Below are 21,820 nucleotides of genomic sequence, written 5' to 3'. Positions count from 1 at the left end.
TCTATTGCCTTGGAAACCCAAGCCTCCCTCCTACTTTCTCCATGGCTGTAGCCATCTTGGTTGGGTTAATTTGCATATTTGCTCCTGATTGGCTGGTGGGCGTGGCTTGTGGTGTAGCGGAGTTAGGGTCAATTTGCATATTACTCTTTTATTAGGTAGGATCAATGGACCCTCTTCTCAGAAAAGTCCATTGCAAATAGGTATTTCATTGACATTTCTGGGATTGAGAGACTCCTGAAATCTGTCCTTGAGTATTCTCTGCAGTCCTTATCATGAACCACTATTCTCCATGAAGCCATACAACTCAGCTTCAAACACATCCTGGGGCAGTGGGTTCACCAACTTGCCAAAAGGCTTGGGGAGGAAGTATGCCTAAACTGTTTCTCTACACTTCCCTCACCTGAGGACAGGTAAGGTTTAGGCCAGAATTATAGCTGAAGATGAAGTTCAAAGGTTAACAACTTCAAAGCTGGTTCTTATTTAATTCACGGTCACCCTTGTTCTGGGCATGTCATGGAAAGGACAGTGGAAGATTCAAATAGCAGAACAGTTTCTTTTGTGGAAACAAGGCTTAGAATGGAAGGTGAGAGTGTTGTGCCTCTAAAGACCTCAGAAAGTGAAAAGGATGGCTGTAGCGGACCTCCCTGTTTCTCTGGCCATCCTCCTGAATCCCTGTGCCCACCGAATAGTGGTTTGGAAGACAAAAGGGAATATCTAAACTAATGCCCATTATCTTATACCCTCCACTTCAGGGATCGCAATCTCTCATTTTTCCTTCTTTATTGTCTCCTTCCATCATCAGCATTTAACCATGTTCAAAATTTCCTATCTTGAAAAGCGTCTTCATTATTGAGCTTCTCCAGTGACCCTCATTCCTCAGCCTCACAGATGAATCTCTTAAAGAACCTCCACTTCCTCAGCCGGCACTTCTCAATCTACTGCATTCTGGCTTTAGTCCTCATCAGTTTCCCTCGATGCTCATTGAGGTCATCAATTACTAGTGCATTGCTAAATCCAGCAGCCATTTCTCATTCTCTATCTACTTGGTGTCTCAAAAGCATTTTACCCTATTCTCTACTTTCCCCATCTTGAAACACCCTTTACCCAGGATATCCATGATAACAAACTCCCAGGTTTCCTCCACCTCTTGGACCACTATTCTCAGTCTGTTTTGCAGAGTCCCCTTTTCCCCAACTTTCTAGACTCCCTTTCTCTTTCTTGGCAATTGCATTGCTTCACTTATCATCCATTCCATATGCTTATGAATCCAACATTTTTATCTCTATCTTTTCTGAGCTACAGATCTAATTCTGCTGAGTACAGGACTGCCCAGAGCAGGCTTGGACCCCAGTGAATACAATGAGGAAGGGGGGTCGGGGACATCAGAGACAAGCCAGGAAAATGTTTTTATTGATTTCAGAGAGGGAGAGAGAGAGATAGAAACATCAATGATGAGAGAGAATCATCGATCAGCTGCCTCCTGCATGTCCTACACTGGGTATTGACCCCACACTGGGGATCGAGCCCACAACCCAGGCATATGCCCTGACTGGGAATCGAACCGTAACCTTCTGGTTTATAGGTCAACACGCAAGCACTGAGCTACCCTGGACGGGCCAGGGAACATTTTTGACATGGGATTTGCCATAGGACCCCTTCCAAAATGCCCAAGTAACTTATATGGTTTCTCTGCCCCATCTCTTTAACTCCCAGCTGGTCAGCTCTGCTTGGCTGTCCCTCAGTCCTCTCAAATGTGATCCTTTTTTAAATCTAAAAGTAATTTTATTATTTCCCTCTCTTATTCCCACTCTACTTCTTTCAAGTATATTCTTGGATAGTAAATGACACCACGATGCAACCAGAAACTTAGGGTGACTAACTCTTCTCCTTCAATCATATATCCAAAGAATCTCTGAGTTCTGTGGGCACCCTTGTACATTCACCTACTTCTCTCCTTTGTCACTGCCACCGCCCTATTTCGGGCTGCCATTTCCCTTTACTTGTCTAGGAGTAGCTTTTCACTGGCCTCCCTGCATCCAGAATTGCCCTCTTCTGCATTCCAAGTATTGAAGCCAGAGTGATTGACCTAAAACAACTGGTCTAAAACCACTTGATTTTGCCAACCTCTTACTTCAAATCTTTCCCTGACTCTCCACAGGCCTTCTGATAATAACCAGATTCCTTCTCCAGGTTAAGGAGAAGTAGCACAGTGGGTTATAGCCGATCTCTTCTACTTTGAAGGGGCTCAGGAACCAGCTCAGGGTCTTTGTAAAAATGCAGATTCTGGTTCTGTAGATCTGGGTTGGGCTGGCACCGATGTTTTTACATTTGTAATAAGCTCCCAGATGATGCTGATAATGGGCCATACTTTTTAAAAATATATATTTTATTGATTTTTTACGGAGAGGGAGAAGGATAGAGAGTTAGAAACATCAATGAGAGAGAAACATCGATCAGCTGCCTCCCACACACCCCTTATTGGGAATGTGCCCGCAACCAAGGCACATACCCTTGACTGGAATTGAACCTGGGACCCTTCAGTCTGCAGGCCAATGCTCTATCCACTGAGCCAAATCTGTTAGGGCTGGACCATACTTTTTATGCCAAATTGGTTGAAGCTCAGATCTCAATTGTGTCACTCACTAGGTCTGGGAACTTAGAAAGGTCACTAGCCTCTGTGTCTAGTTTTCCTTGTTTATAAAGTGATCATAATGGTGTACCTTCTTAGGTTTGTTTTGAAAAATAAACATGTTATATTAAAATTACCTGCAACAGAATAAGTGTTAAGTACTAGTTATTATTACTAGTTAAGATATTTTTTAAGCACAAACTGCTTTACTTTATTTTATTTTTTTATTTAATAAATCTTTATTGTTCAGATTATTACAATTGTTCCTCTTTTTCCCCCATAGCTCCCCTCCACCCGGTTCCCACCCCACCCTCTGCCCTCACCCCCCCCCACTGTCCTCATCCATAGTTGTACGATTTTTGCCCAGTCTTTTCCTGCACCCCCCACACCCCTTTCCCCCAAAGAATTGTCAGTCCACTCCCTTTCTATGCCCCTAATTCTATTATATTCACCAGTTTATTCTGTTCCTCAGATTTTTTATTCACTTGATTTTTAGGTTCACTTGTTGAGAGATATGTATTTGTTGTTCATAATTTTTATCTTTACCTTTTTCTTTTTCCTCTTCTTAAAGAATACCTTTCAGCATTTCATATAATACTGGTTTGGTGTTGATGAACTCCTTTAGCTTTTTCTTATCTGTGAAGCTCTTTATCTGCCCTTCAATTCTGAATGATAACTTTGCTGGGTAGAGTAGTCTTGGTTGTAGGTTCTTGCTATTCATCACTTTGAATATTTCTTGCCACTCCGTCTGGCCTGCATAGTTTCTGTTGAGAAATCAGCTGACTATTGTATGGGTGCTCCCTTGTAGGTAACTAACTGTTTTTCTCTTGCTGCTTTTAATATTCTCTCTTTGTCTTTTGCTCTTGGCATTTTAATTATGATGTGTCTTGGTGTGGTCCTCTTTGGATTCCTTTTGTTTGGGGTTCTGTGCACTTCCTGGACTTGTAAGTCTATTTCTTTCACCAGGTAGGGGAAGTTTTCGGTCATTATTTCTTCAAATAGGTTTTCAGTATCTTGCTCTCTCTCTTCTTCTGGCACCCCCATAATTCAGATGCTGGTACGCTTAAAGTTGTCCCAGAGGCTCCTTACACTATCTTCAAATTTTTGGATTCTTTTCTTTTTGCTTTTCCAGTTGAGCGTTTTTTGCTTCTTTGTATTTCAAATCTTTGACTTGGTTCTTGTGGGCCTCTAGTCAGCTGTTAGGTCTCTGTATAATATTTTTTATTTTAGTCAGTGTATGTTTAATTTCTAGTTGGTCCTTTTTCATATCCTCAAGGGTCTCGCTAAATTTATCGGCCTTTTCTAGGAAATTCTTGAAAAACCTTATAACTGTGGTTTTGAACTCTATATCCAGTCATTTGCTTTCCTCCATTTCTTTCATTTGTGATGTTTCTTTGTCTCCGCATTTTCGCTGCTTCCTTGAGTTGGTAGAGTAGCTTTGTGTGCTAGGTGTCCTATAGGGCCCAGTGGCTCAGCCTCCCCAGTTACCTGAGGTGGACACTCTTGGTGCACCCCTTTGTGGACTGTGTGCACTGCCTTGTTGTAGTTAAGCCTTGATTGTTGTTGGTATCACTGGGAGGAATTGACCCCCAGGCCAATTGGCTGTGAGGATCAGCTATGTCTACGTTGGGAGAACTTCTATGCTGGAGACACCCTTATGAGACAAGACTTGCAAAATTGCAAAAGCCTCTGTGCTCAGCTTGGATGGGGCGGAGTCTCTGGGCAGAGCAGACAGCCTTGGCTTCCAGTCAGCCCTGTCCTATAAGGCCCCTGGGTCTCAGTGTCCCTCGGTAATTGCTGCAAGCACCTCTGAGAGAAAGCCGCCCTTGAGTTTTTCCCGCTATCAGACAGTCCAGTTTCTCCCCAAATGAGTCTGGGTTCCCAGAGTCTCCCCTGGAACTGGAGTTCAGCACAGTCGGGAGCTTCCATCTCTCTTCCACTTGAAAAAGGCAGCCATGCACTCAATTGCCTGCCCTCTCCATGTGCACATCTCCATACCTCAGCCTTTTGCAGCTCCTCTGAGTTTCAATGTGCTTTTCTCTTTTCTTCTAGTTGTAGAATTTCCACTCAGCCAGCTTTCCTGTGGTTCTGGATGATGTCCGTTTTGTCTTTTAGTTGTAGTTTTGAAATTGTTGGGCGAGGCAGCAGTTTAGGTGTTTACCTATGCCGCCATCTTGTTTTCTCCCAAACTGCTTTTCACTAGTTAAGATCTTGAGTAATTTAGCCTCTACATCCTTCTCCAAGCCACACACACACACACACAGTCTACTAATTAATAGAAATAAATGCATGCCATTATCAAAAATCCACCTGGAAAATTGATACATGAAATCCAAAAATCTTATAAACTATAACCTAAAGAAAAAATAGATAACAAGGTAAATTCCCAAAGGCATTTAAAACAAGAATTAATGGTTATTCTGATAAACATAATTAGAATATTTATTGTTTTGTCTTGTTTTATTAACCAAGAGCTTAGGAATGATGCTGTTCATTCCTTCATTTTATTCTTATTAAGTTTTAAACTACAGAGCTAGCACAATCAGAGAATCATTTAACATCATGGTTAATAAAAGCTTATCTATCTATATACGTATACCAGTTTCTCTTTCTTCTCCCTTCCCCCCACTTATACAGTACAACAGATTAAAGAATAAAACCACCTTTATTGGAACAGGTGTGTGGTTTTGAAATTTTCAATTAAATCATGTGCCCCCTCCTTTCAGAGTTCTAAGACAATTGCAAAATAGGCACAGGTGTCATATCTGGATCAATTTGTCATCAATTGTATTATTGTTAAAGCTGGATTGGAAAACAAAGCCTTTTCTAAAGACTGCACCACCCAGCCTGATCCCAACAACTTATTCCCAGGTGTGTGTGTGTGTGTGTGTGTGTGTGTGTGTGTGTGTGTGTGTGTGGAGAGGGGGCAGTTAGAACAACTTGGACCCCTGCAGCACTCCTGGTGGGGGTGGGCAGCTGCAGGGGGCTCCCTCCAGGGAGGGGAGCAGAGTTTTGGGCCCCTGCACTACCATTTCCACTGAAGTGAGGGGGAGTAACACTTTGCCCAGTTACTTATCACTCCTCAGTGGAGTAGAATCAGTGAGCCCAAAGGAGGGATATTGTGTCCCCAATACTTTCAAAAGAGAGAGAGTTTTTTTTAATGACAAGTATAGAAATCTGGGGGAAATGAGAGGTTCTCTCATATAATTAGTTTAAGTATTCATCTTTTAAAATATTTTTAATTATTTTTTTTCAATTACAGTTTATATTCAATATTATTTTGTATTAGTTTCAGTGTACAGCACAGTGGTTAGACAATCACACACTTTACAAAGTGTTTCCCCTGCTATTTCATATAATTTTTAATTTAAAAAAAATTCCTGCTTTCTTATAAATTTAACATCAATATAAATTGTTGAAATGCCAAGTAGGAGAGATTTTAGTTGACAGCGTACATCTCAGACCTACTTTTACAGTGTGCCCTTCAGTTGGCCAAGAAGAAAACACAGTGAACTAAATATAACCATAGCAATGTGTAGCTGAGTTTCTAAGGCTCTGACAGGTAAAAGTATTGTGTTTCATATGTGGCCTTCCTATTATTCATGTACGAAATGCTGCCCTCCCGGTGTGGCCCCTCCGACCCCACCAGCAGTGCTCTCTGCTGTGGCCCACCCCCCTTGTCATGCTGTTTGACCACTTGCACAGGTCTGTGGACTCCCCAATGCTTAGGAACCTCCCCCCTCCTTCCTTAGAGACTTTTTTTCAAGTTATAGCTCCAGAGGAAGCTTTACCTGAAGTTTTCTAGAAATTTTCTAAAATTTCCAGAGCACCCTATGCATATGTTCATACATGTCCGTATGTCCTCTCCCTTTCTTCCCTCACCCCCTTCCACCCACAATATTTACTGAGTGCCTGTGGAAGCTTATTGTTGAGCGGGAACGATTATTTAGGGCTAATGGGCTGTATGTGTGCTCAAGTACCAAGGGCCACAAGAGTTTACAGCCAGGGTCCTAATCTGGTGGAAGAGCGACTGAGTGAAAAAATTACTTGTGAGTCTCTCCCGTGCTGGCATGAGCGCTTCCCATGGGAAGATAACTGGTCTCACCTGCCAAGCCCCATGGATGGCCCAAAGCTGGCATTTGAGAGCTCTTTTGTGAAACCCACAGAACCACGGTCCACTGTGTTCAGAGCGCTAGCTGCTTATGCTGTTAAGATTAAAGGTAAAAAAAGAGCCAGGCCCAGGCCGATGACAGCTTGTGAAAGCTCAAGAGCTTGGAGCATGTGCGTCACAGAAAGTGGCATGATTCAAAGGCAGGGTGGGCCTCTATTTATAAAATGGAAAGGAAGCGACTGTTTGGCTCTAAACCTTTAATATCCTATCACCAGACATCTGACCTTCTTCTTCCTGCATTCACTCAATATTCACTTGTGCCAGGCTCTGTTTTAGGTGCCAGGGACACAGCCCTGAACAAGGCCGGAAAGGTCTCTGCTCCCGTGTGTGTGACATGTTCCTATGCCTTAAAAATCCACACATGGAGTGATGCTTAGGGTGAACATTTAAAAAACACTAAAACGTATTTGTCAGCGCACACTGTGAACATTTGGTTTCCAAGAGAATAACAGATTGTCCCCTTTCCTTTACACGCCAAGCTAGCACAAACAACCCGAGATCGACACATTGTGTTTCCCAATAAAACACAACTATAAAAACACAACTGCTGAGTGAAAGCTGTGAGTACTCACTACAATCACTTTCCTTTGACGGATGCTGAGAACCAACTTTGTCTGAATCTCTGGGACTGGGAACTGATAAAAATTAAAGCTGTTTTTAAATATCACCATGTGACGCTTTAAATGGTCACTCTCCATCACAACAAATGTGATCTAAATATATCCATAGCAATGTGTAGCTGAGTTTTTAAAGCTCTGACAGGTAAAATATTGTGTTTCATATGTGGCTTTTCTTCCCCAATCCACGGTAAACCAAGAATAACTACAGTAAACAAAACCCTATAGAAATTGAGTAGCCTTGAATGTCGCAGGGGCCGTGTTCTTGCTTTTGAGCAGGGGTCCTCAAACTACGGCCCGCGGGCCACATGCGGCCCGCCGAGGACATTTATCCAGCTCGCTGGGTGTTTTTGCCGCCGCTGCCTGTCCAGCTTAACAACCGACTTAGCAGTGTGCATAGGAATTTGTTCATAGTTTTTTTTTTTTTAACTATAGTCCGGCCCTCCAATGGTCTGAGGGACAGTGAACTGGCCCCCTGTTTAAAAAGTTTGAGGACCCCTGCTTTTGAGGATACTTGGTTCATTTTTACAGCTAGTGGCAGCCCGGCTTCAGGCATGGAAGGAATCTCTCTGTTCATGCATGTGAGGCTGTTACCTGGTCAGCAATTAAAACCTGGAGTGCCAGATAGCAATAAGGAGAGGGTTTCTATCTATTTCTTTCTTTCTTTCTTTCTTTCTTTCTTTCTTTCTTTCTTTCTTTCTTTCTTTCTTTCTTTCTTTCTTCTTTCTTTCTTTCTTTCTTTCTTTCTTTCTTTCTTTCTTTCTTCTTTCTTTTTTTTTTTTTTGAAAAATCACAGCAGGAACTTAAGCGGTCATCCCATACAAGTTTTTTGCCCATTTAAATATATGAAAACAACATCAAGAAAAGGCCCCTGTTAGGAGCCTGGAAATCTGAATTTGGGGTGAAGTTTTTTTCACTAACCACTTTATCAGCTTAAAAGAAAAGCAACAACTCAATTTGCCCTTCAATTTTTCTCACTTCTTAGATGAGAGAAACAAGACAATTTCAAAAGTCCCTCCCAGCTCCTACATTTAGTGATTCTGTGAGAGTGGACCTAGATCAGAAGCATGTTTTATTTTTTAAAATATATTTTTATTGATTTCAAAGAGAAAGGGAGAGGGAGAGAGAGGTAGAAACATCAATGATGAGAGAGAATCATTGATCAGCTGCCTCCTGCACGCCCCATATTAGGGATCAAGCCTGCAGCCAGGGCATGTGCCTTGACTGGAAATTGAACCATGACCTCCTGGTTCATAGGTTGCCATTGAACCACTGAACCATTCCAGCCCAGCCGGGCAGAAGCATCCTTTTATAGCAAAGAAAAATGATCAAAATGACAGTGGGACCAGGAGGCTTTATTTCTAAATAGCTTCCTGTATTCATAGGAGATTCCTTTTTCTGATTTTCCCTACAAGTTTCTTCTGTGCTTCCCCTTCTACCTCCTTTCTCTCATCTTCCTTAAGATTTAATTTTTTTAGTAACCTATTACAGAAAAGACTGACTGTGCCACCAATATATTGAAGTGCAAAAAAGTCAGTTCCTTCTTTCTCCTTGAGAAAATGAGGTCACACAGAGCAAACCTGAGAAACAAATTATTCAAAATTATGGTAAATGTAAGATTATTTCAATGATTCACCAAACTGACATCCACTTTGGCCAATCTTAAAGAAAAGATCACTTTTATTTAACATTCTGGTCCTAAATAGATCACCATTTACAAACTAGTAATCTAGTCTAAAAAGAGCTTGTCACAGTTTCTTTTGATTACCAATGTGGGTATTTTCTATTAAGTATTTACAAAATTTTATTTAGAAGATAGATTCCACTTTTCTGAATTTTTTAGGCAAGGAATATTAGCTGATTAATACCCTCTTGGGAATTTAGTTTCAATCTGTGTAAAATGAAGAGTTGACACTGATACATCTCTTCTACTTCTTATGTGCTATGATCAAATACAAGAGATTCAGGAGAAATAAATTTAGTCTTTTGATTTGTGTTGATTTTGTTTAACTTAAAAAATAGGCCACACATTCATTTCATGCAAAATTCAAAAGCTATAAAAGGACACACAGTCCCACTCCCTTCCCTGTCCCTTCATCACATGCTCTGCAAGAGGGACCAGGAGGTTTTAAGCTCAATGTCAGTTCATGAGAAGCCCAGTTTAGTTTTGATCAGTACCAAATATTACAGCACTGTTAAGATAAAAATTATAGCCAAAACCGGTTTGGCTCAATGGATAGAGCGTCGGTCTGCGGACTGAAAGTTCCCAGGTTCGATTCCGGTCGAGGGCATGTACCTTGGTTGCGGGCACATTCCCAGTAGGGGGTGTGCGGGAGGCAGCTGATCGATGTTTCTAACTCTCTGTCCCTCTCCCTTCCTCTCTGTAAAAAATCAATAAAATATATTTTAAAAAAAAGATAAAAACTATATATTTTTTAAAATTTTCATCACTATCCATGTACCATTACTTTAATTCCTGTATACTCTCCTCCTCAGCAATGTTTATATTTAAGTAACTCATAATAGTTTTTAAGGTATTTCGATATGCATCATCTCATTTGCTCTAAAGCACCATCTATAGAGATAATTTAAAATATTCTACCTTGCAAGGCAGAATATAAATGTCATGGTTTTTTTTTGTTTTTTTTTTTTGTTTTGTTTTACAATATATATATTTAGATGCTGCCAAAATGCTTAATGGGATGCTGATAATGGAGTGGTTTTATAAAGTGTTACTGTGACCTGTCCCCAAAAAGCATGAAAATGACCAACAGACATAAGAATTTGGAGTCTGATTATAAATTGATGTGTATGACAGGGGTACATATGCCTTATGACCAGCCATTAGTGATAAGCTGCTGGACCTCACAGAAGTTCCTGGGATTGCCCTCCCCACCCCCAGGTCTGTGATGGGCCAGGGAATGCTCCTTCTATCAAAAGTCCAACTCAGCCAGTGTGGCTCAGTGGTTGAACATCAGCCTGTGAACCAGAGGTCTCAGTTTGATTCCTGGTCCAGGTACATGCCTGGGTTGCGGGCTTGATCCCCAGTGGGGATTGTGTGGGGGATGGTTGATCAATGATCAACATCATTGATGTTTCTATCTCTCTCCCTCTCCCTTCCTCTCTGAAATCAATTATATATATATATATATATATATATATATATATATATATATATATATACACACACACACACACACACACACACACCCTATCTAATAAAAGAGTAATATGCAAATTGACTATCACTCCAACACACAAGATGGCTGCTCCCATGTGGACACAAAATGGCCACCACAAGATGGCCAGCAGGGGAGGGTAGTTGGGGGGGACCCAGGCCTGCAGGGGAGAGCAGTTGGGGGCAAACAGGCTGGCAGGGGAGTGGTTAGGGGGTGATCAGGCTGGCAGGCAGAAGCAGTTAGGGGCAATCAGGAAGGCAGGCAGGTGAGTGGTTGGGAGCCAGCAGTCCTGGATTGTGAGAGTGCAGTCAGACATTCCTCGAGGGGTCCCAGATTGGAGAGGGTGCAGGCTGGGCTGAGGGACACACACCCCCGTGCACGAATTTTGAGCACCGGGCCTTTAAATATATATATTTAAAAGTCCAGCTCTTCCCTCTCTAGCCCTCTACAGGCTCAGCAGGTGTCTAAAAGCTGCAATGAACACTACTATTTTTTAATTGATTTTAGAGAGGGGAGAAACAGAGAGAGAGAGAGAGAAGAGTTGATTTGTTGTTCCACTTATTTATGCATTCATTGGTTGATTCTTGTATGTTCCCTGACCGGGGATCAAACCCACAACCTTGGTATATGGGGACCACATCTAACCAACTGAGCTACCTGGCCAGGGCCAATGACAACTAGTTTTGAAAATAAAATAGAAAGGTCCAAAGAGATAGGTAGCAAATACCTACTTCACACCTGCATCCAAATGCACTCTGCTGGTAAACTTGCAAAGAGAAAGGATACTTGTTATCATTTGACTTGGCCTTCCAGTTCAGAGGAAAAGAAAGAGGATCTGGAGCATCCTCCCTAGAATTCAAGGAAAGAATGGTCACATGGAGCATGCTAAGTGGCTTCCAGTCACGTAAGGAATCATAATGATGTCTCCCAACAGGAAATCCCAAGACTGGAGGTGCTTCCGCTTATTTTCCTGGTCTTGAGCTATCATCACTTTCAATGAAATATAAATCCTTTGAAAATTATCATCAGTTTTATTTGAGCCAGTTTTCAAGGTCACCCAGTAAGTGTTGGGCACTTTCAGGCTTCAATTGAAGTACAGAAGTTAAGTAAGTCACAAAGGTGGCTCTCAGTGAGCTTACATTATGATAATAAGGAATACAAGAAATCCCCAAAACATTTATAATACATCATAACACAACTTATAAACATGCCCTCAGATACCTTAAAATTAAAAAAAAAAAAACTTTTAAAGGTGAAATAGAACTTGTTGACAGACTCGCCTTAGTTCAGAAAGCCTAGAAATGAGCTCTTCTTTCATTATTGTGTTTTATGACTTTGAAGAAGATTATAAACCAACAGAATCTATAATACCCATTAACGTCAGAACACAAGAAAGGCAATATATTACATGGTTAGACTTGGCTTCGTCTCAGGAAAAGAGGATGTGGTTGACTGTGGAATCTTATTTATTGCTCTACGTTGAATGCTTGAAAGGTCTTTCTAATGAATTTGTTTAACTGGAGTTGTCATTAGGCTAGTCATGGATTTAAAAAACTACTGGATAGATTCCATTAGATAAAGAGTACATCTATCAGTTTATATTGGTTACCTGCCAAATAAAGCACACGCTTCATTTTATTGGACAGTTTCTAATACAATCTATGTGTTTTCAGATTGCAATTGATTTGTTCCTTATATTTGAAAATGTGCTTGTTTAAGAGAAAATTATAGAAAATATTTTTTTCTTGATTCCCCTGCATTGTGAAGAGCATGTACTTTTAGTATTTCACGATTATGTAGGGTTAAGATAAATCTACGGTACCATGATGGTTGGAGCACAGCACCTCTAAATTCCCAGATCCATGGTTAACCTGACATGCTCTCAAGCCATTGTTTGAAAATGTTTGTCATCCTCTTAAAGTAAATTAATTAAGGATTGAGTTTTCTATTCACTCCTTATGGAAGAAAATTGGACAATAAAATAAGGTGATTACAGTGATCAAGTTATAATCTCATATTGCAGGATATTGAACTCAAAAATGGAAAAAAAGTTACAAAAGATGTTGTCTTTCCTCTCTGATAAAGTATATCTGCCTAGAATATTCTCCCAGACAGCATATTTTTCTTGTGATCTTGTGCACTCAGATACCTGACCCTTGGGGGTTTTCAGCTGATTAGCATGTGTTATAGATGTGTCCCAGGTTGCAGATTTAGTCCTTCCTCACTAGACTTAGTTTTCACAATGACTAAATAAACTTGAGTTTGCTATTAGACACAAGGGAAAGCAGGTTGAAACAGTGTTACACAGATGGATCCATGGAGCTCCCTCTCCCTGTTAAGAATAACTACTAGGGTTCCAATACTGATAGTAGTTAAGGAGCATGATGAATAAGGTGATCTTCAAATACAAAGGAAAACTGAAAACAAGCAACAAATTACACAATTACTACCCTTAAGATTCCATAGGGCACTTGTTGGATTTTCCAAGAATCCAGAGTCAGGGGAAATACTTTTTGATATTTATATTAGATCTCCAGTGACCTCATAGACTCCATCTCTAGGAAATGGGGTTGATTTGGGGTATTCATATACAAGAAACACTTACCCTGCCCCTACCATGAGCTGGACCTATGCTAAATAGTTTTAGATAATTTTTCTCTTTTAGTTCAGTCCTTATATGTACCAAACCCTAGCACTAAATCAGAGCCTCAAATAAGACCTTGAGGAGACTCTGAGGCAACATAGGAACTACATTTGTTCTTCCAGGATACCTTTTACAGATATAAGAAGTTTTTAAGGATATAAGGGAAGAGTCGACTTATACCTACTGAAATGAGGGTGGTTCCTTTGGAATCAAGTTATAGAGGCAAGCCAAAAAAAATGGATTTTAAAAAATTTTATCTTAAAAGGCAATACTCTTTTTGTCTTGTACGTTTTCATATATCCCAATGATGAAAAAAAACACACCAGGATGGTATTAAACCTACATATATTTTAAGAGTCCTGCTTTTTAAAAATGTCATAAAGTATACCATGTTTGATAAAATATGGTAATACTTACACATTACCATGAACCATACCTATTTCAGTACTAGCTGCCAAAATTACATGGTTCTGAATGTAATCCCTCCAAGAAAATCATACAAAGCACTTTTTTCTTTGCTTAGCATCTACAGAACAAATTAACCACATGGAAAGCTCTAGTCAGCTGTTTCTGTTTCATGGGAGAATAATTCATCAGCTCTCAGGAGGATTCATATTTGACCTCTCCACACAAGACATCCAGCTTCCAACAAACAGGGCTTATGAATGTGTCCCTAGAGATGAATACCAAACATTCCATCACAATTCTACAGTGCTTGTTTTAGGTTATTTTTGATTGATGGCCTGAAGTTATGGCTTTACTTATTTTTAACATTGTTGAGTTTTTAAAATATCATGTGTGGGTTTGTTTGTGGGTGTTGGTTTTTTTTTTGGGGGGGAGGGGAGACGGGGGTAGAGAATAGCCTCCTTCTTTAAAATGGGAACTACAGTTTTAATTGCACATGCCCTCATCAAGTCCAGTACACCAACAGCCGACTTTTCCATTCGTGCATCTCCATTCGTGCATCTCCCTTGACCCTAGAGTAGGGTCATAAGCAGCTGATATTGTTCTCATTTCACAGTTAAGGAAAGTAAGGGCCATAAAGGTTAAACAAGTTATATAGTGGCTTAGTTATATGCTAACTGGTGCTAAAGCGACCAGTGCAACAATCTATAGCTCTGATTTCTAACCCAACACTCTTCTCATCTGTTATGTCTTGGGTTACAAGCAAACAACAGATAAGGAAGTACCCAAAGGTCTGCTCAACTCCACCCTCAGAACCAGGAAAAGAAATGAAAGAAAATGTAATAAAAGTAGAACTTCTTTACTAGTTATTCTAACTCCTTGATATTTTCAAAATATGTGAATTTTTTAATGTTTATGCTATAGAACATATACTTATCCCATCTGGTCTAGTTTATGAAGACTTGAACAACTTATTTTTTCATATATCTTAACTCCTCTACATTTTGTCAAATTCAGTCAATCAAACAAAACTTCAGTCAAACAACACTTCAGGTAAGAGCATAGATCTCAGCAGACAAAGACCTTGCAATCTTGGTAAAGAAATGGTTTGTCTCAAAGTGTCATGTACACAGACCCAGAAGGGCTGGTATAGCTTCCAGCAGAGAACTGAAGTATGTGATCAAACAGTTGCAAAACTGTTAGTGAAAGCTTTTTGGCGCCACTAGTTTCAAGTAGAACCCTTTAATAATGTCAACAGAATAAGCATCTACTTCTGCTGTTTCTTTGATATCCTCCTCAGCTGGCTTTCAAAGGCATTCTAGCTGTCTTCTACTGCTGTTCTCACAAGGAAAGTAAAAGGATTCTCCTTGCCATGGGCAAGACCTTAGGGCTTTACCCTCTGTTCTCTAATCTTTATTCTCAGTCCTTTAACATATCTGCCACAGATACAATAGATACAAATTAATTCACAACTCAAGTAATCATATAGCATACACATTCTTAACTCTCTTATACTTGAGCCTTTATCCTTCATTCTGTTGACTGAATCTTCTTTGCATGTATTTTCATTAGGAAAAGAGATGAGAGAAAAGTGTAGTAAAAGTAGAACTTCTTAACTAGTTATTACATTCATTTGTTTCCTCATTCATAAAGCATGTTCTGAAGACCTGCTATGCTCAGACCTGAGACACACAGATGAAATAAGCAACATCCTTACTCTCGAGGAGCTAACAAGTGAGGAAGACACACACAGGGCCAAGCAACTAACACAAAGCCTGGTGCAAGAGAAAATGGGCATCTGTATGAACTAATGAGAACAGCTACTCCATCCTGGGAGATATGAGAAAGTTACTGAGGGAAGGATTTTTAACTGGACTTTGACTAATGAGGAAAATCATCAGGTGGACAAACTCAGTGGAGGACAAGGAGGAGGGCATTAGAGATCAAAGAAAGTTACATGCGAAGGCTCGAAGGCATAAAAGGACATAATGTTTTTAAAGAATAAGAAGTCATGAGAAGTGGCTAAAGCATAGGCGGGGTGTGTGAATGTGTTGCACAGTGTAGGGTTAGGAAAGGAATAGAGAAATAGCAGGAAAAGGAGAAAAGCTAGTACAGGGTCTCTAAGATAAGTAATAGGGTTTAGACTTTCACAAAGAAGAGCCATTGGGAGGTTTTCCACCAGGGAAGAGAGACCAAATGAGTCTGAGAAAGATTTTTCTTGAGCATTGTGGAGGACATTCTGGAACTCCCTGGGGATATTGAGCTTATCATCAGAGAACAGAAGTCATGTAGTAATGTGCTTGGTTCCACTCAAGAGAGTAAGACATCTTTAATAATATCTTCAGTTTGATATAAACCACTGTAATCCATCAGAGATATGTGAAGAGCCTAAATTAAGATTTAAGTGTGTTGCCCTGCTGGCATGCTCAGTGGTTGAGCATCGACCTATGAACCAGGAGGTCACAGTTCGATCTCCAGTCAGGGCACATGCCTGGGTTTTAAGCTTGATCCCCAGTGTGGGACAGGCAGGAAGCAGCCAATCAATGGTTCTTTCTCATCATTGATGTTTTTACCTCTCTCTCTCCCTTCCTCTCTGACATCAATAACAAATGTTAAGATAAAAAAGAAAAGATTTAAGGAATGCTTCTGAAATGGAATCAATAGGATGTGTAATACCCAATAAACATGTAGGGGTGCAGGCAGTGAAGGAGGAGAAGAGAATGATTGAACAGTTGCCTTAGGAGACTAGGTCAGTGGTCGGCAAACTGCGGTTCGTGAGTCACATGTGGCTTGCGAGCCACGGTTTGCTAATGAGTTTGCCGACCACTGCCTTAGGGAAAAACACTTAAAAAAAAAACATTTTAATAATGTACTAATGTCCTGAACCTGAAGTCAAAACTTCTGGGTAAGCGTAATGCCTGGCTTGGATAACTAAGCACTATCAATGGTTTCTGTAACTCTGTATAAAGCATAGAGCACTATACCTTGTTCAGTGAGGCTTCCAAAATGCTCTTGACTGGCCATCAACCCCCTGCCTACCCTCAGAGCAGTAATTCTAATTATAATCCTAAATGGGAAAATGACCACGGGTAAATTCAGTTAAGTATTCAGTTAAGTATAGTTCAAATTAAGATTCTGCATCCAGTTTCTGTCTCCATCCAAGTTTGGTATATCAATCAGATACGCTTCAAAGACTTCAACATTTTGTAGTAACATTTCCCAAGAGCAATTTAATATTCCTTATGCCATTTATATTTAAATTCTTTCAAGTTCTTTCCTAAAGAAAAACAAAATCAAATTTGCTTTACAAAATCAAGGAAAGACCTGAATGGGCAATTGAAATAGTCCTGTGGCACTTTCAGATGAGCATAGCTGTATTTATGCAGGCAGAGTGCAGCTACTGTGAATAACCAGATGAAAATTAAGCCAGAAGTCAAACTGTACAGAACAGTGCACTTGGGCATATGTGCAAAAGTAGTGGTTATGGCATCACTTGCATCTATTTAGCAAAACTTACAGAGATAGAAGTAATCTTAGTTATCACTCACTGTATATCCTCTATTTTAATACATGTAAACAATGTGATGATTTTACATAGTATTATCTGCCTTAATGGGAAACAAAAGGCTGTAATCAAATCAATGTAGTAATTTATAATGGACCAGAGGCCCGGTGCACGAAATTCGTGCACGGAGGGAGGTTGTCCCTCAGCCCAGCCTGTACCCTCTCCAATCTGGGACCCCTAGAGGGATGTCCGACTGCCCATTTAGGCCCGATCCCGGTGGACATCCCTCTCACAATCCAGGACTGCTTGGCTCCCAACTGCTTGCCTGCCTGCCTTCCTGATTGCCCCTAACCGCTTCTGCCTGCCAGCCTGATCACCCCCTAACCACTCCCCTGCCAGCCTGTTTGCCCCCAACTTCCCTCCTCTGCTGGCCTGGTCACCCCCAACTGCCCTCTCCTGCAGGGTTGATCACCTCCAACTGCCCTCCCTTGCAGGCCTGGTCCCTCTCAACTGCCTTCCCTTGCAGGCCTGGTCCTTCTCAACTGCCCTCCCTTGCAGGCCAGGTGCCACTTAACTGCCCTCCCCTGCTGGCCATCTTGTGGTGGCCATCTTGTGTCCACATGGGGGCAGGATCTTTGACCACATGGGGGCAGCTATATTGTGTGTTGCAGTGATGATCAATCTGCATATTACTCTTTTATTAGCTAGGATAGAGGCCTGGTACAGGGGTGGGGGCCAGCTGGTTTGCCCTGAAGGGTGTCCCTGATCAGGGTGGGATTCCCTTGGGGTGTGGGGCGGCCTGAGCGAGGGGCCTGTGGTGGTTTGCAGGCTGGCCACGCCCCCTGGCGACCCAAGTGGAGGCCCTGGTATCTGGAATTTATTTTCCTTCTACAATTGAAATTTTGTAGCCTGGAGCGGAGCCAAGCCTGGGGCTCCCTCCACAGCCGGCAGCCATTTCTGTTGGGGTTATAATTGAAACTTTATTGCCTTAAGCGGGTGGGCTCAGCCAGGGTGTGCGGAAAGCTTTGCTTCCCCTGTTGCTGGTGGCAACCCTGGCCTGCTCTCTCAAGCTCCATTCTGCCGCCATTTCTGTTTGAATTTGTTTACCTTCTATAATTGAAACTTTGTAGTTTGAGTGGAGGCTTAGGCCTGGCAAGGGCAGGCGAAAAGCTTGGCTTCCTCTGTTACCTAGGAAACCTTGCTCTCTGTGTCTATAGCCATCTTGGTTGGGTTAATTTGCATACTTGCTCTGATCGGATGGTGGGTGTGGTTTGTGGGCGTGGCTAGTGGGTGTGTTGGAGGTATGGACAATTTGCATATTTGTCTATTATTAGGTAGGATATTTACAATGAAGGATATATGGTCATTTAATTCCCTCAAGTAAATAAAATTCCTATAAAGCACACCCACATAGACACATTGGAAACCAGAATGCCCACATTATTATCTCGTACATTTCAACTCCATCATAAGATGGAAGAGCCCTCTCATTTTTGAAACTTGCAATCTACAGCATGAAACTAATAGGACATGTACAGGTTGTTCTTAACTTGTGCGATGCTCATGTATGAAGCTCATGTATATTGGAACCATGTCCTTGCTTTGCACATTTCCATGGTAACTGAGTACTGAGAGACAGAGAGGGAGAACTTTATTGTCTCCTCCCCCTCTTGCATCTCAAATGGTCCCCCTCAGCAGTCAACCCTTTGCATCAGCCTACAACGTCCTGGATCTTCCTTATCTGGACAACTTCCATGCCTACCATCAACTCCCAAAACCCTTCTCTGGTCATGCTACACCCATCCGGATTATTTCTCTGTTGACAAACATAAGGAAAGGACATATTACTTCTACTTATTTATCATCCTCTTATTTTAAAAACCCTTTAGAAATTAAAACATGACATGTAGAAAAGAATATCTCTAATATATGTAAAGTATAAGAAATTACAATTTGACTTAAGAAGTTAAACACTTCCTATATATTTGAAGCTATCTACCAATTTTGTAATCTTTTTTGTTGTTTCTTCACTTTATAATATACTAAAAACCTTGCAAAGTGGAATTACTTAGGGAGTTCCCAGTTCTGAGGGGCTATCTTCAGGGTGCTATTCTATACATCTAAAGTTAAATAAGTATCATGATGAAAATGACATTTTTCATATTAAGTGATAAAAGTTAGAAGTATATGCCCTATTTCACTATTAAGAGATAAACACTTCATCACTGTAAATGAGAATAAAACTTGCATTTTAAAGTCTTTCAAGGGAATCAACTCTATTTCCTCCTGTCTCCACTCCCTCAGTAACATATTGAGTGTACTTGTACTCACAAGGAAGGGGAATTTCTGGAAAATTAATCAAATACAGAATTCAATGTTCCTTGCAGATAGATAATTTTGGGATGTTCCATTGGGAACTTTCTAGTCTGAATTTTCATATTCCTTGGGGAAAGACTCACATGTTCCAAATCCTCGGTGTTTCCTCTATTAGTGAAGAACACTATAGCAAAACTACTATATACAAAATCAATGTATATGCAGCAAGACACTCTGCTGGAAATGTCATTAAAATGAAAGAAGGAAAAATGTGTTGGAATACAATTCAAATGTAGCAAATAAAAACTAGCATGTATAATGCTGTAAAATGCATTATACTAATTAATTTACCTTCTGATTTAGCTAAAATTAAAAAAAAATTCTGAGATGGAAATTTAAAAAATATTCATAGCTCTTAATATATTCTAGTAAATCCAGAAATGACAAATCTCACTTAAGAATAAAATCAGAGCTACTGCTTTTGATGACAATGAGAAACACATGTTCAAGGCCTAATTAAATCCTTTGACATCTTTATGTTTTGTTCTTTAATGTTTTCCTAGATTTATAAAATAACTCGAATTCTTATTCTGGCTTTGGCTTTATATTTCATATCAGAGTTTCATCCTGTAAGATGCTGCTGCTGCTATTTGTTCTATATACATGTTAGTTTAGCCCTAAAGCCTAAAGAAGGCTATGGCTCTTCCTATCACTGATGCTTTTATCTGCACTTCTGCATCTGGGCAATTGCTCAACAGCAGTCACAAAGACCTGGTGCTTTGACTGCATCTTACCAGCTGAGGGGTTTTATTTGGTCATCTTGGTATTGGGGTGGGCCATTTAAATGAGATGTCCAGGAAGCAAGTCATAAACAGGCTAAAGCTATAGAGTTTGGAGTCAATGGAATATTTGAAGCCACAAGTAGGTAGCATGTCCCAAAGGAGAGTATATGGTACAGGAAGATCTTAGGACTAATGTGTCCAAATCATTAGGTACCCAACAAAGATTTAAGAACTAAAAGAATGGCCTAGAAAATGTCCTGTACTTGATTAATGACTTCTATTGCAGTTTGAGTAAAAAAGACTTCTTATTTCCACGGAATTCCGCCTCTAGACCTCTCCAGCAAAAAAGTAAGTGATGACAGCTAGTGAAAGCCCTATCAACAGTTCATATTTATATCCCTGAGGTGGAACCATCCTATTTCAACACATAGCACATTCTCATTGAATTCCACCTTTAGTGAATGATGAATGCAAGAGGTTTTCCACAAACTGGCTGCCCGCTTGATGCACTTCGTCAGCAAAACACACAGGAACTGCCAGGACCGGAGAGGAGCCTTTCCCAAATCCCTCCGTGTCAGCATGGCTGCCGCATATATTCCTAAATTGGTGAATTTGCTCTTAAGAAAACACATTCATTTCAGTGCTTGACTCACATTGTATTGAGGCTTTTTAATCTCTCTCATCAACAAAATTTGCTTTTATATACATGGATCATTTTCTTATTTACAGGATTGAAGCAAAATGACAGCTTCTCAATTTGACTGTCAATACTGCTCAGTATCACTTCTTGGGAAGAAATTTATGCTGAAGGATGGCAATCCATACTGCCTCAAATGTTATGATCGCGTCTTTTGTAACTATTGTGAGGAGTGCAAAGAAGCAATTGAATCAGGTTCCAAGGTAGGTCTTCTCTCAGATCACAGGATTATTGCATATGAGCAGACAAATGCTTTGGAACGCCTCTTTTCCTTTAGTTAACTGTTAATACTCTACTGCTCTGCTACTGGGTATAAGGATCTTCAAAGTTACCATCAATCAAGTTCCAGGCACCATGCTCAGCACTATTAAATATAACATATACTTTAATCCTTGCAATGATTTTAGGAGGTAGTTTAGGATGCTAAATATTGTTGTCCAAAGTTACACCAATAAAATGTTGTGTTATTTCTGAAATCACAAGAGTATAAATGAATAAATATATAGATAATAGGATGTGTAAAGATTCAAGAATCTATTTTCTGGCTTCAAATCAGCCTCATCTCCACACCCATTGTGCGCCGATACCTTTCTCATGTATAGCTCATTCCTCCTACAAAGCAAATTATTGCATTTTTTTCTTTTTCATTTATTTTGGCTTTATTTTAGCTAGGTGGTATTGAGACTTTGTTTAGTTAAATCTCAAATAATAATCTATAACAATAAAAGCATAATATGCTAATTAGACCAAACATTCTTCCGGACGAAGCCAGGGCTGCAAGGGAAGCCCCGGTCCGTGTGCCAGAGGGAAGCCGGCGCCGGCAGCCACAGGAAGGAAGGCCTACTCTTGCACGAATTTTGTGCATTGGGCCTCTA

General features: G+C 40.5%; 1 protein-coding gene across 1 annotated transcript in view; it reads left to right on the top strand.

Annotated features, from left to right (window-relative positions):
• The window catches only part of FHL5 (four and a half LIM domains 5), a 37,685-nt gene that overhangs the window by 2,617 nt on the left and 13,248 nt on the right, over positions 1-21,820 (top strand). Inside the window, exon 2 of the mRNA XM_079781047.1 lies at positions 20,978-21,148. Within this exon, the coding sequence (XP_079637173.1) occupies positions 20,990-21,148 (159 nt within the window). The 5' untranslated portion in view covers positions 20,978-20,989. The remainder of the gene's footprint in view (positions 1-20,977; positions 21,149-21,820) is intronic.

This window comes from Cnephaeus nilssonii (genome assembly GCF_951640355.1).
Source record: "Cnephaeus nilssonii genome assembly, chromosome: 9".
In the NCBI taxonomy this organism is placed as follows: domain Eukaryota; kingdom Metazoa; phylum Chordata; class Mammalia; order Chiroptera; family Vespertilionidae; genus Cnephaeus; species Cnephaeus nilssonii.
The sequence above is the reverse complement of the archived record's forward strand: the minus strand, read 5'-3'. Positions and strand labels throughout refer to the sequence as shown.